The following is a 12,081-nucleotide window of genomic DNA, read 5'->3' as shown; positions in this document are numbered from 1 at the left end:
TATATATTGTGACATATTTATACATTTCAGTTCTCTATTACATGTTTTGAAACTTTGCTATTTTTTCATATCACTTCATATTATTTTTTTTTTTTACAATTTCTTCCTCAGTACAACTGTCCCCTCATTCTTTTATTTTTCTCTTGCATGGATGCCATGTTCTTTTGGAAACTTGCTTATACCATGTTAATGGCCTTTTAGGCTTCCTCCACGTGAATGGGAGTTCACTTTTTGAATAATAAAAATTATATGTCACGGGGGGCATCAGGATTTTAGAGATGCTTAGGCGGGGCATGGCCAAAAAAAGGTTGGGAACCACTGATTTAGGGTGACAAATTGTTCTTCTACAGTCCCTAGGCTACCAACCTAGGATGTTATGTACTAAATACTATAGGCAACTATAACACAATGGTAAATATTTGTGTAATACATTGTGCTTCGACATTACTTTGGCTACGTCACTAGGTGACAGGAATTTTTCAGCTCCCTTAAAAGCTTATGGGGCCCACCATCATATATGCGGTCCATTGGTAACCAAATGTCATTATGCAGCAAATGACTATAATAAGTGGTGCTTGTATATCATTTTAAGTATAAACTATTAACCATACAAAATAATTATTTTATGGTAATAACAAAGGTGAGGACTATGGAAAATTTAATCATTTTTCTTTATATAAGGAAGTAGTCCCCAAACTTGGAAGATCATTAGAATCACTAAATTTTTTCATATAGATTCCCACTCCCAAAGATTCTGTAATGCGTTAGGGAACCGTCAATGTAAAGGAGGGAGGAAAGGCCTAAGAAGAAAAAATGTGGTATGTTGCCTTTTTCTTTATAATCAAATGTCTTTATGATTATTCTATCCACATTCTCATTCAGATAGATAATGGGTTTATTCACGATGACAGAAACTGTCTCATTAACCTATCATTTTTCTATTACACACATCAAGTAGTATTTAAAATGAGTGTTCAAAGGATGCTGAATAAGTACATGAAGGGATGAAATGAGTGAACAAAAAACTATTTCAGGTAATTAGCTAGTTTTAGAAAAACATTTCCTATATCTCTATTATAAGTGCAAAAATATTTCTAAATCCATTACTTGTTATTGATATAGAGGACAGCCAACTGATGGACTACATTCATCACCACTTCATAGCACCTCGTAACAAAACAAGACAGTTCCTGAAATGACAAGTTGGGTATATGTTACAAAGTTGCTTTTTAAATGTCACCATTTCTGACTGAATTTTAGGCTAACAATGTTAAAAACAGTTTTCAAATAAGAACTCATTAACTTGCAGCCAACTTCAAGCATCCATCAAACAGTCAATTTTTAACTCATCTCTTACACCCCAAGGTCATTTCTACCTGTCTGACCCCACATTTCATTCATACTTCTATTTTAAGTCTTCTGTTTTACTTATGCAATTCCTAAATAACAGAGACAGTCTCATTCCTTCTTTGAATATCCACTGCCTAGCACAGTGGCTAACCCTCAACTGCTTCTTAATATGTATCTGTCCTATCAAATGAAGAAATGAATAAACATCTGAATGAATGAAAAACCACAAAAGCTGCCAGTTTTAGAAAGTATGACAATGAGGGGAAGGAGTCTCCAGAAATCACTTGACGTAACTTCAAATGTTTACCTTTAACCTTAGTTATAAACAGACTTGGCACACAGCAAGTGAAACAGTATTTATGCCAGGAATGTGTTTGTGACTAAATAACAAACTTGCATCTATCATGTCTCACACCTCCTAAAAATTTTTCAGAACCTCTCAACTTTTAAACCTATAGAAACAGATTATCCTAACATACCTAAAACCTGAGTAAACCTGTAACTGTTCTAAATGTTATGCTCCATGCGGGCAGGAATTTCTGTTGGTTTTGTGCACTGCTACATCCCAGCACCAAGAATGGTCTGTAACATATGCTACACTCATCACACATTTGTTGAACGTTTAAAAATGGAATTTTATGCAGCTGTCACTTAGATCCAAAAACAGTAACATTTTTTTAATGAAAATAACGCATTTCAATTTTACTTAAACAGTCTAACTTCACATTTCTTAATAAATTTATAAAGGTTTAATAAAAGCAAAGAACAGAAAATGCAAGGAGCACAAAATAAGAAGGCAAAAACAAGTCCAGATATATAATAGACTATATAAGACAGAAATAGAATAAATTAGACAATTAAAAGACAAATTTTTTCAGGTTGGATTAAAAAAAAAAAAAAATCCAGATACATACATGCAGTTTTAAAGAAACACAACTAGCCCTGGCCAGGGAGCTCAGTTGGTTAGAGCATCTTCCAATAAGCCAAGATTGTGGGTTCAATCCCGGTCAGGGCACATACAAGAATCAACAATGAATGTATGTATAAATAAGTGGAACAAATCAATGTTTCTCTTTCTCTCTGCCTTAATCTCTCTCTCTAAAATATTTTTTAATCACCTAAAACATAATGACACTGAAAGATTGATTGAATAAAGAAAGCTAAATCAAGAAAATGTTAACTCAAACAGCTGGGGCAGTGGTATTAATATCAGACAAAACAGACTGTTCGCATTATTACAGCTAATTACTATAAATAATATATACTTATATAACTATATATTATATACATAATAACTATCATCATAGTTTAAGAAGGTCACTATATGGTGATTAAAAAATTCAATTTAGCCCAGCTGATTTGGCTCAGTGGTTGAGCATCGACCTATGACCAGGAATCAAACCATGACCTCTTGGTTCATAAGTTAACGCTCAATCACTGAGTCCTCCAACTTTTATGTAACCAATTGTCAACATTAAATCTCTTCTTTTGATATATCTTGTGTGAACTGTTTTCTGGACTGGACCTTGACTGACCCATATCATAACACAGGATAATTTCAACAAAATGCTCTCAAAATTAGGCTAAGTAGACCAAAGAAAAGTAATAAAGATATAAAAGATCTGCACAATATATTAGCATTCTTGATTCAATGAAATAATCAAATCTTGTATCCAACAATCAGAACGTAGGTGGAATTTTGCGTATTTTTACCTCAGCTCCAGTTTTTGCTTTTATCATCTGTACAAGCATTGCTCTTTAATGGAGAAGAAATGTAAGTTATTTCATTCTTTTGAAAAAAATTAAAACAAAAGACCTAGAATAAAACTTTGCAGTAATATCTAAATTGAAACATTTGGTTAGGAGCATCAAGTGCATTTGCTTTAAACACCTCACCATTGCTCATGTAACAGCTTAATCATCTCCATGAACAACTTTTCCTGACATAAATGATTTCTTCCTACCTAGTACAAAATTTAAATTATTTTAAAAGGTATGATCTCCTAAATTATAATCCAATGCCAACTAAGGGTCTTACCCACACAGTACAAATTTTTAGCATTTGAAGGTTTCAGAAATTTTTTAATTATGTGTAATTCACTCAAACTTTTCAAAGAAAACCCTCAATAAAAAGTAAAAATCAATTACCTGTAAGAATGAAATAAATCTCCCCATTTGAATTTGGCAATCACCTTCCACCATGCTAGAATCTGTGACTTTAAAAGGCAACATGAAGAACTGTATTTCAATTGTTTATATATAAACTCAATCAACACCAAAAACTAAAACTATGATTTTTATTCATTAGTACATCTTCTAATCTGTATAGCATTAACAGAATTTTTACACTGAAGAGAAAAATGAGAAAATCATTAATTATACAATTGAAAGTAACCATCTGTTTCATTATTTAATAAATTCAAGGAAAATTCTTATGTAGTTACAGTGCTTTATCCTATATAATAAAAGCACAGTATGCAAATTGTCCCCTCAACCGGAGACCAGAGTTCTCTGGGAGTTCGACCAGGAAGCGGGGCGGCCAGGGGAAAGGAAGGAGGCCCTGGCAGGCAGACGCTAGGGGCCCTACCAGTGCACGAAATAAACATATCACAAATAGACGTTAGAGAATTTGCTGCTGCTTCATTACTCAGGTTTTCTTATCACCTGTTCACCAAACGAGCAAACCAACAAAAAATCTGAATGCTTATTTTCTCACACTAATACATTATGGTAGTCCTAGAATTGTCTGTTAACTTTTTGTTCATTTCAATCTCAGTATCACAACACTACAATGTGAAATTTTAAAACTTACCTCCTTCTCCATAGAACAAGAGACCGTTATAAAATTTAGTTTCAGCCTGTTTTAAAAAAATTAAAATAATTTTACAAGTTGCTCTTTTATTTTTAAATTACTAGGCTCTCTTAGTTATTCACATTTATAATAAGCAAAGGACTACATCACATACGTAATTTCACTCAAAAACTGCTTACAATTCAGATACACTCAATTTATCTTTGGAGTACCAGAAGTATTATTAATAGTCAAAGTTATTTCTGGATTTCTTTAGCCTTTACTTTGTATCACATCCTCCCATTATTTCATGGGAGAACAGAAAGCAAACACATTATCAAAAAGGTAGAGAGAAAAAAATGGAAGTTTACCAACTTCTTTCAGAGTTTTGATTGCTCAGGGGCAAGGAAACCCAAGATATTTTTAAAATTCAAAGCTTTTTTTAAAAATAAATTCTAGCGGGGCTAGCATGTCTCAGTGGTTGAGCGTCAACCTATGAACCAGGAGATTATGGTTCAATTCCCAGTCAAGGCATATGCCAGGGATTACAGGGCGCGATCCCCCAAGTGGGGCGTGCAGGAGGCAGCCGATCAATGATTCTCTCTCACCACTGATGTTTCTCTCTCTCTCTCCTTTCCTCTCTGAAACCAATTAAAAATATATTTTTTAAAAGTAATACAAATCAGTTCTATCTAGAAAGCAATTATATATGTCAGGTAATACAGACTTTGAAGGTATGCAGACCCATACTCAAAGTGTTACTATCAGTAAAATGTTAGGCAAGTGACACCCTCTTTAAACCTCAATTTCCCCATATATTCCTCACATACCTCCCCAGGTTGTTATAAGTATTAACAGGGTTAACATGGAATTTGGTACATAGTAAGTACTCCGTCATTATTACTGCTATTACTTTAAGTAAATAATTCATTCAACATTCAATAAATATTCAGGCACAATGTATACATATAAGCACATACTTGCTTTTAAATCATGTTTTAACATCTTACGAATACAAATAATTACCTCATATTTTAATTTCTTGATTTCACAACAAAGTGCAGCATAAACTGTGATGACTTTGTTTAAGACCTAGTTTCATGAGAAAAAAGATTTAAAAGTTACAAAAGTAAATTATAGTAGATAAATAAAGCATTTTTAAAAAAGATTTTTAGGTTCAGAATTCTGTACCTTGTTTTCAGTCTTTATAAGTTCCAAAAGGGAAGACTGCTCATAAGGCAAAAGCTGTAAAAATAAGGAAAAGAACATTTCTTTTTAATTTGAGAAAAAAAAAACTATGAAATCTTAAATACACAAATTAAGACTAACTCTATTCTATTTAATCTTGTGTTAGGCCCTATACTCTGCAATAGCACCATACCAGATAGGGAGTGACTCCTAATGGGTATGGGATTTCTTTTGGAGGTGGTGAAAATGTTCTAAAATTGGCTCTAGTGCTGGTTGCACAATTTTGTGAATGCACTAAAAACCAAAGAATTGAATGATATGTGAACTATATCTCAACAACCCTGTTATTTAAAAAGTCAATATGTGACTTAGGACACTGTCTAGCACACAATGAATGCTCAATAAATTTTAGTTATTAATTGGTAACAGGCTATAATTATCACTTAATAACTAAAATAACCTACAACCAAGATTACTTTATCCAGCAAAGCTATCATTTAGAATTGAAGGTCAGATAAAGAGCTTCACAGATAAGGAAAAGCTAAAGGAGTTCATCACCACCAAACCAGGATTATATGAAATGCTGAAAGGTATCCTTTAAGAAGAGGAAGAAGAAGAAAAAGGTAAAGATACAAATTATGAACAACAAATATGCATCTATCAACAAGTGAATCTAAGAATCAAATGAATAAATAATCTGATGAACAGAATGAACTGGTGATTATAATAGAATCAGGGACATAGAGACTATTCTTGGGGGGGAAAGGGGTGTGGGAGATGCGGGAAGAGACTGGACAAAAATCGTGCACCTATGGATGAGGACAGTGGGTGGGGAGTGAGGGCAGAGGGTAGGGTGGGAACTGGGAGGAGGGGAGTTATGGGGGGGGGGGAAAGAGGAACAAATGTAATAATCTGAACAATAAAGATTTAATTAAAAAAAAAATAACTAAAATAAGATAGAACTATCTTGAAATGGAATAGAGCAGGAGTGACCTATTTCATATATCAAAAAATTACTCCCACATTAAAATTCCCTAAATAACATGAAGAGATTTTTAGGAAATGATGAAACTATTCTGTTTCTTGATTGGGTATGAGTTACCTGGGTATATGTGTTTGGCAAAACTCATTGAAAAGTACATTTTAAATCTATCCATTTTACTGTATATAAAATAATATCACCAGAATATTCTATTCCAACCCTCATTTTCTTATTGATGAGAGAAATAAAAGCTAGCTCAAAGAGTCTGTGTCATTTTGATACTAAAGGCTTTGAATTTGTGTCACCCTTTAACCAGTTAACTGCCACAATATTTTGAATTTAATTTAAAAAGTTCCGCCACTTGTGTCTACAGATGCTTATGGCGTACAAATGGTTAAAAACACAAAAACATACAAAAATACCTGAATGGCTTAGAGAAAAGGAAATTAACAATTTTTCTCCATGTTTCTTTTTCTTCTCTAGATCCCAAATAATATATGCTCCATTTTTAACATTTAAGTTTTAAGATAAAGCGTGTCCTGAAAATATATGCATAAATTTTTAAAAAATCAAACCTTTAATGCTATAGGATCAAGATTGAAATCCCAGACATCTCCAATTGAATCATCCAGTGCATCCTCAATTCTTCTCAATTGAGACGTATACTCCTCAAGAAACTTCCCATAATTCTTAAGCTGAACTTCAGCATGAATTTCTAAATTTAAATTTTAAAACAGTATGTGAGCAGCACAAAATTACAGGACATTTACTTCAAATAGTCTCAAAAGTTACAGCAAAGTAAATACTAAGCATTGTGAAATGTATTTAGGAACATCTTAACTGCTTTCAATATTTTCCAGATAGATAAAATAATTTTAAAAGCAGATGTTGCTATATGAAGAGATATATATATCACTTTTTAAAAATATCTTTTTAGCCGAAACCGGTTTGGCTCAGTGGATAGAGCGTCGGCCTGCGGACTGAAGGGTCCTAGGTTCAATTCCGGTCAAGGGCATGTGCCTGGGTTGCGGGCACATCCCCGGTGGGGGGTGTGCAGGAGGCGGCTGATCGATGTTTCTCTCTCATGGATGTTTCTGACTCTCTATCTCTCTCCCTTCCTCTCTGTAAAAAATCAATAAAAAATATATATTAAAAAATATATATATATATATCTTTTTATTGATTTCAGAAAGGAAGAGAGAGAAACATCAATGAGAGAGAAACATTGATCGGCTGCCTCGTGCATGCCCCCTACTGGGGAGTGGGCATGCAACCTGGGCATGTGCACTTGACTAGAAACCAATCTGAAACGGTTCAGTCCACTGGCCAGTGCTCTATTCACTGAGCCAAACCAGCCAGGGCAAAGAGATATATATGATTTTGAACCTAACTTGAAAGTATTATGAAAAAGTCACAATTTTATTTACCCTATAATTTAGGGCTTTTAAACATAAAATAATTTCTCAGACAATTCAATGTCCTGACTCTATGTTTTAGTCATAAACAACATGGGGGGGGGGGGGGGGGAGTAAAAATTCATGACCTGAATCAAGTGCAAAAATGTGTGTTGTCATTCGAGCAAAATTTAAAAGCATAATTATTAATTCCATACACAGTACATTGTTTAAAAACACACCTATATATTGTTTTTAAAATGCATTTAGACCTGCTTCATCATCAAATTATTCTGTAGTGCCCCAAATTCACCAAGATACTTTATTTTACTATCATAATAGAGTTGGAAAAGCCAGTAAAGAACAGTAAGTATAGAATATTGGGTTGACATTTACAGAATTTACACACTAACAGATTCTAAAAAATCACTGGAATAAATTGAACAATAAAGGTATACATCAATATTAATGAAAGTAAATATTCCACCTTATACATAAGAATTGATTACTTATTACAAAGGCAGCAAATTCAATTCCGACTCAGTTTTTTTTAACGTGAACAACTTTATTCAATCTCTGTATTCTAATAAAGGTAACAATTTTCCCTCCTCAAATTAGCAATGCAAAGCAAACTTTAAGATAAAGTATCTTCTGATTTATAAAGGATAAAGATCTAGCTCCCCATCCTCCCTTATCTTGCAACTAATGCAGAGTCAGGTGGATCAATTTAGTTCATTAAGGTTCCTACCTCATTACAGCATTAACCTAGTCCTAGGCAATTTTGAAAAACAATTAGTCTAGATACGATTCACAGTCCAAAACCTAATGAAAATCGGGCACGGAGATGAGAAGTCATTTCCCTACAGCTTAAATTAAAAACAGCGTCAGGCTCTCCAAGTCCCAAGTACGTACACGTCTAATTCTCGGTTACATGGAAAATTACGGTCGCTGTATTCAACCAGCAAATGAGTTCTTAATGACAAAACTACAAAAACATGCCAATAAGTTACTCATTTCGTCTGCCTGGGAATTCACAAAGTAGCAGGCAACAGAAACCCTGTAAGAACATTTAAGTTTCTTGTTGGTAAAAAATAAGGAATAGTTGTCAAAATGAGTAAAAGTTAAAAAGACTTGAAAGAAGAACTACATGGTGAGTCTTCAGAATGAGATTTCAAAAACTCACTCACACGCTTCTCTCTCTGAACAGACGGCATTCTTCCTTCTCTCTCTGTATCCCTGATGCCTAGCACAGTGCCCGGGACACGGGAAATGCCTGCTGGGTAAATCCGATCATTCTCCTCCAAGGTGAACCGCTTTTTCAAACCCAGGAACGTATTTTTATCCCTATTCTTGGCGGACGAAAGCAAAGATTCCACCTCACGCATAAGAATTCATTACTTATTCCCAAGGCAGAGCCGGGGACCTTTGTCCTTAAAACTTCACAGGTGACCAGGTGCAGCTCACTGTACACCAGCGAACACAGGATCCTCTCCAACTCGTATTAATCGCAAGTGGCGTTCCACTGGAATCATTAGTTTGGCTTCTAAATTTTGCAGCATGGACTTGAATGTGCTGGGGGGGCGGGGGGGCATGGGTGTGTGTGTGTGTGTTTGTGTTTTGCTGGACTTCTAACTTAAATCAGGCAATTCGATCTTCTGAAACAAAATCGGAAGCAGATTTGCTGTAACTTGTGAAACCTTCCTAGCTGCAATGGAAACTGCAGGACATCACTTTTATCGAACGTGGAGAAAAGGCTGGAAGAAGATGCATTAGCATTCACGTGGGGCCTGGGGGGGTGTTTTGTTCCATGTGAAGAATTCTTTTTCTCTATATTCTATGATTATAGGAGAAAAGAGGAAAAAAAACACCAAACTTCCAAAAAGTTGGCTGGGGAGGAAGAAAAGAAAAACAGGAAACCGAAACAGGAACCGGGACCTCAGCCTCTCCTAGAAGCGAAGCTCCGCGGATCCGGCGAAAGCCCTGAGCGCCCAGACAGGGCCTCCCCGGACCCGCCCTCGGGCTGCAGGCGGTGGACGCCGCTCCCCCCGGGGCACCGCGGGTTTTCCAGGGGAGTCGCCGCCCGAACCCCGAGCCCGGTCCGGGCCGGCCTGGCCTGCCATTGCTAGGACCCGCCCCCCCACCACCACCAACCCCGAAAGTAACGCTCGAGAGCGCTTCCTCTCACACCCCAAGGGACAGAAAGTGCCCCCAAGCAGAGGGCTGCGCAGCAACCACGACGCAGAGCCCTCCCGCAGGAGCACGCCGGGGCGGAGGCCCGCGCGGGAGCGTCCCCGCGCCGCTCTCTTACTCTGCGAGCCGTCATCCACGCGGTCGAACTCCCAGTCCGGGGACAGAGTCTCCACCGCCATCCCCGCGGCACCTCCCTCAGTCACAGTCCCCGGCAGCCGGGATGACTACGGCGGCCTCACCCCAGCGGCTGTCACGGCACGTGACTTCCGGCCCTAGCCCCGCCCCTGCTTGCGAGGGTCGTGTGGGCTTAGGTCCCTGCGGCCGCGGGGGCCGCTGGGAAAGTGAGTCCTCCGCGGCGACGGGATCGGCTGCCATGGTGGCGGCGGTGCTCGCCGGGTGCTGTTTTTATATGGGCCTCGCCACCGTTTACTTCTCGTCTCACGCCGCACCGGTACCCTCAATTTCGCCCTGCTGTGCGCCGGCCATGTTTAATCCCTGGGGAGTTGTTCCCGCAGTCTACCCTGGAAAGGGCAAAATTGATGGGTAGGGGGGTTCCCAGGAAGCTTGGTCCTCTCGGAAGTCGCGGTCCAGGCGCTTCTTCCAAGAAGCCGGTATTTCCGACCCCCTCCCTGTCGCCACCATCAGAGAGCTTCCAGCTTTCTTCCTGCAGGGTCTGTGCGATTCCTCTCGAGAGAAAACTGTGCGAGAGGAGGAGGTACTTTACCAACACCAGGGCGAGGAATTTCACTCTTCTGCCTACATTGCATTCGCCCGCTCTCCACACCGTCCTCTCAAAAAGGTGGAGAAAAGCGCTGTTAAGCGTGTGTGTTGTTTTGTTTTTGGTTTTCAGAGAGGAAGGAGGAGAGAGACAGAGAGAGAGAGAGAGAGAGAGAAAGACACCAATCATGAGAATCATTAATCGGCTGCCTCCCGCACGCCCCCTACTGGGGGTTGAGCCGCAACCGGGCATGTGCCCAGACCTTGAGGCTCAACCAGGAAGCAACCGGCCAGGCTAAGTGCATTTTTAAATGTTCATACCTGGTACCTGACCTTCCCGCAAAAAAGAATGTGTTACCCAGTAACTCTCTAGTAATAAGAAGGTCCATTACTGCCTGATTTTTAATACATACTAATGGAAAAGATCTAAATGTCCATCAACAGGGAATAATTACAGAGTTTAATCATCCATACTATGAAATACTATACCAGATAGCTATTTAGAGAAATAAAGTAAATGAATAGAAGCATGAGAAAATGTTAATTTCTTCAACCAGTATTTAATCAGGACCTCTCCTGGTCGATATATCACAGTGACTAAAATCCTTCAAAGAGCTCAGTTGTCTGGTAAGGGAAATTATTAAGATATCTTAACTTGGGAATCAACAAAGTATAGTTGGCAGACCTGCACTTGCTTTTGTAAATAGTTTTATTGGAACACAATCATGCCTTTTTATTTGCATATTGTCTACGGCTGCTTCACAACAGAATGTAAGAGTGTAGTAGTCACAACAGTAACCGTATGGCCCACAAGCCTAAAATATTTACTACTAGAGGCCCAGTGCACAAAAATTTGTGTAGTGGGGGGGGGAGTGGGGGGGGGCTCCCTCAGCCCAGCCTGTGCTCTCTCGAAATCTGGGACCCCTCAGGGGATGACCACCTGCTGGCTTAGGCCTGCTCCCTGGGAGATTGGGCCTAAGATGGCAATCAGACATCCCTCTGGCAGCCCAGCAGCCCTCGGGGGATGTCCACTTGCCAGCGGGGAGCAGACCTAAGCTGCAGTTGGACATCCTTAGCGCTGCTGAGGAGGCAGGAGAGGCTCCCACCACCACTGCTGTACTGGCAGCCATCAGCCTGGCTTGTGGCTGAGCAGAGTTCTCCCATGTGGGAGCGCACTGACCACCAGAGGGCAGCTCCTGCATTGAGTGTCTGCCCCCTGGTGGTCAGTGTGTGTCATAGTGACCAGTCATTCCCAGTCCTTCTGCTGTTAGGGTCAGTTTGCATATTACTCTTTTATTACTATATAGGATAGAGGCCTGGTGCATGGGTGAGGGCCGGCTGGTTTGCCCTGAAGGGTGTCCCAGATCAGGGTGAGGGTCCCGCTTGGGTGCCTGGCCAGCCTGGGTAAGGGGCTGATGGCTGCAGCTGGCCACACCCCCTTTAGGGTGGGGGTCCCCACTGGGGTGCCT

The 12,081-nt window shown here is 39.1% G+C and overlaps 1 protein-coding gene across 8 annotated transcripts in view; it reads right to left on the bottom strand.

Moving 5' to 3' along the window:
* WASHC4 (WASH complex subunit 4) overlaps positions 1-10,199 on the bottom strand; it is a 63,623-nt gene extending 53,424 nt beyond the window's left edge. For 2 of the 8 annotated variants that reach the window (XM_036297811.1, XM_036297816.1), the window contains exons 1-7: positions 10,014-10,191; positions 6,887-7,026; positions 5,333-5,386; positions 5,168-5,233; positions 4,163-4,208; positions 3,499-3,566; positions 1,108-1,190 (exon numbers count right to left, since the gene is read on the bottom strand). In XM_036297811.1, the coding sequence (XP_036153704.1) occupies positions 1,108-1,190; positions 3,499-3,566; positions 4,163-4,208; positions 5,168-5,233; positions 5,333-5,386; positions 6,887-7,026; positions 10,014-10,074 (518 nt within the window). In that variant the 5' untranslated portion in view covers positions 10,075-10,191. Of the gene's footprint in view, positions 1-1,107; positions 1,191-3,063; positions 3,107-3,498; positions 3,567-4,162; positions 4,209-5,167; positions 5,234-5,332; positions 5,393-6,886; positions 7,027-10,013 lie in introns of those variants that run through there. The other 6 variants (XM_036297812.1, XM_036297813.1, XM_036297814.1 and 3 more) reach the window with 6 other exon arrangements.
* Positions 10,200-12,081: the final 1,882 nt, after the last annotated feature.

This window comes from Myotis myotis, unplaced genomic scaffold (assembly GCF_014108235.1).
Source record: "Myotis myotis isolate mMyoMyo1 unplaced genomic scaffold, mMyoMyo1.p scaffold_m19_p_3, whole genome shotgun sequence".
Lineage (NCBI taxonomy): Eukaryota > Metazoa > Chordata > Mammalia > Chiroptera > Vespertilionidae > Myotis > Myotis myotis.
Note: the sequence above shows the minus strand (reverse complement) of the source record. Positions and strands in the feature narration are given on the sequence as shown.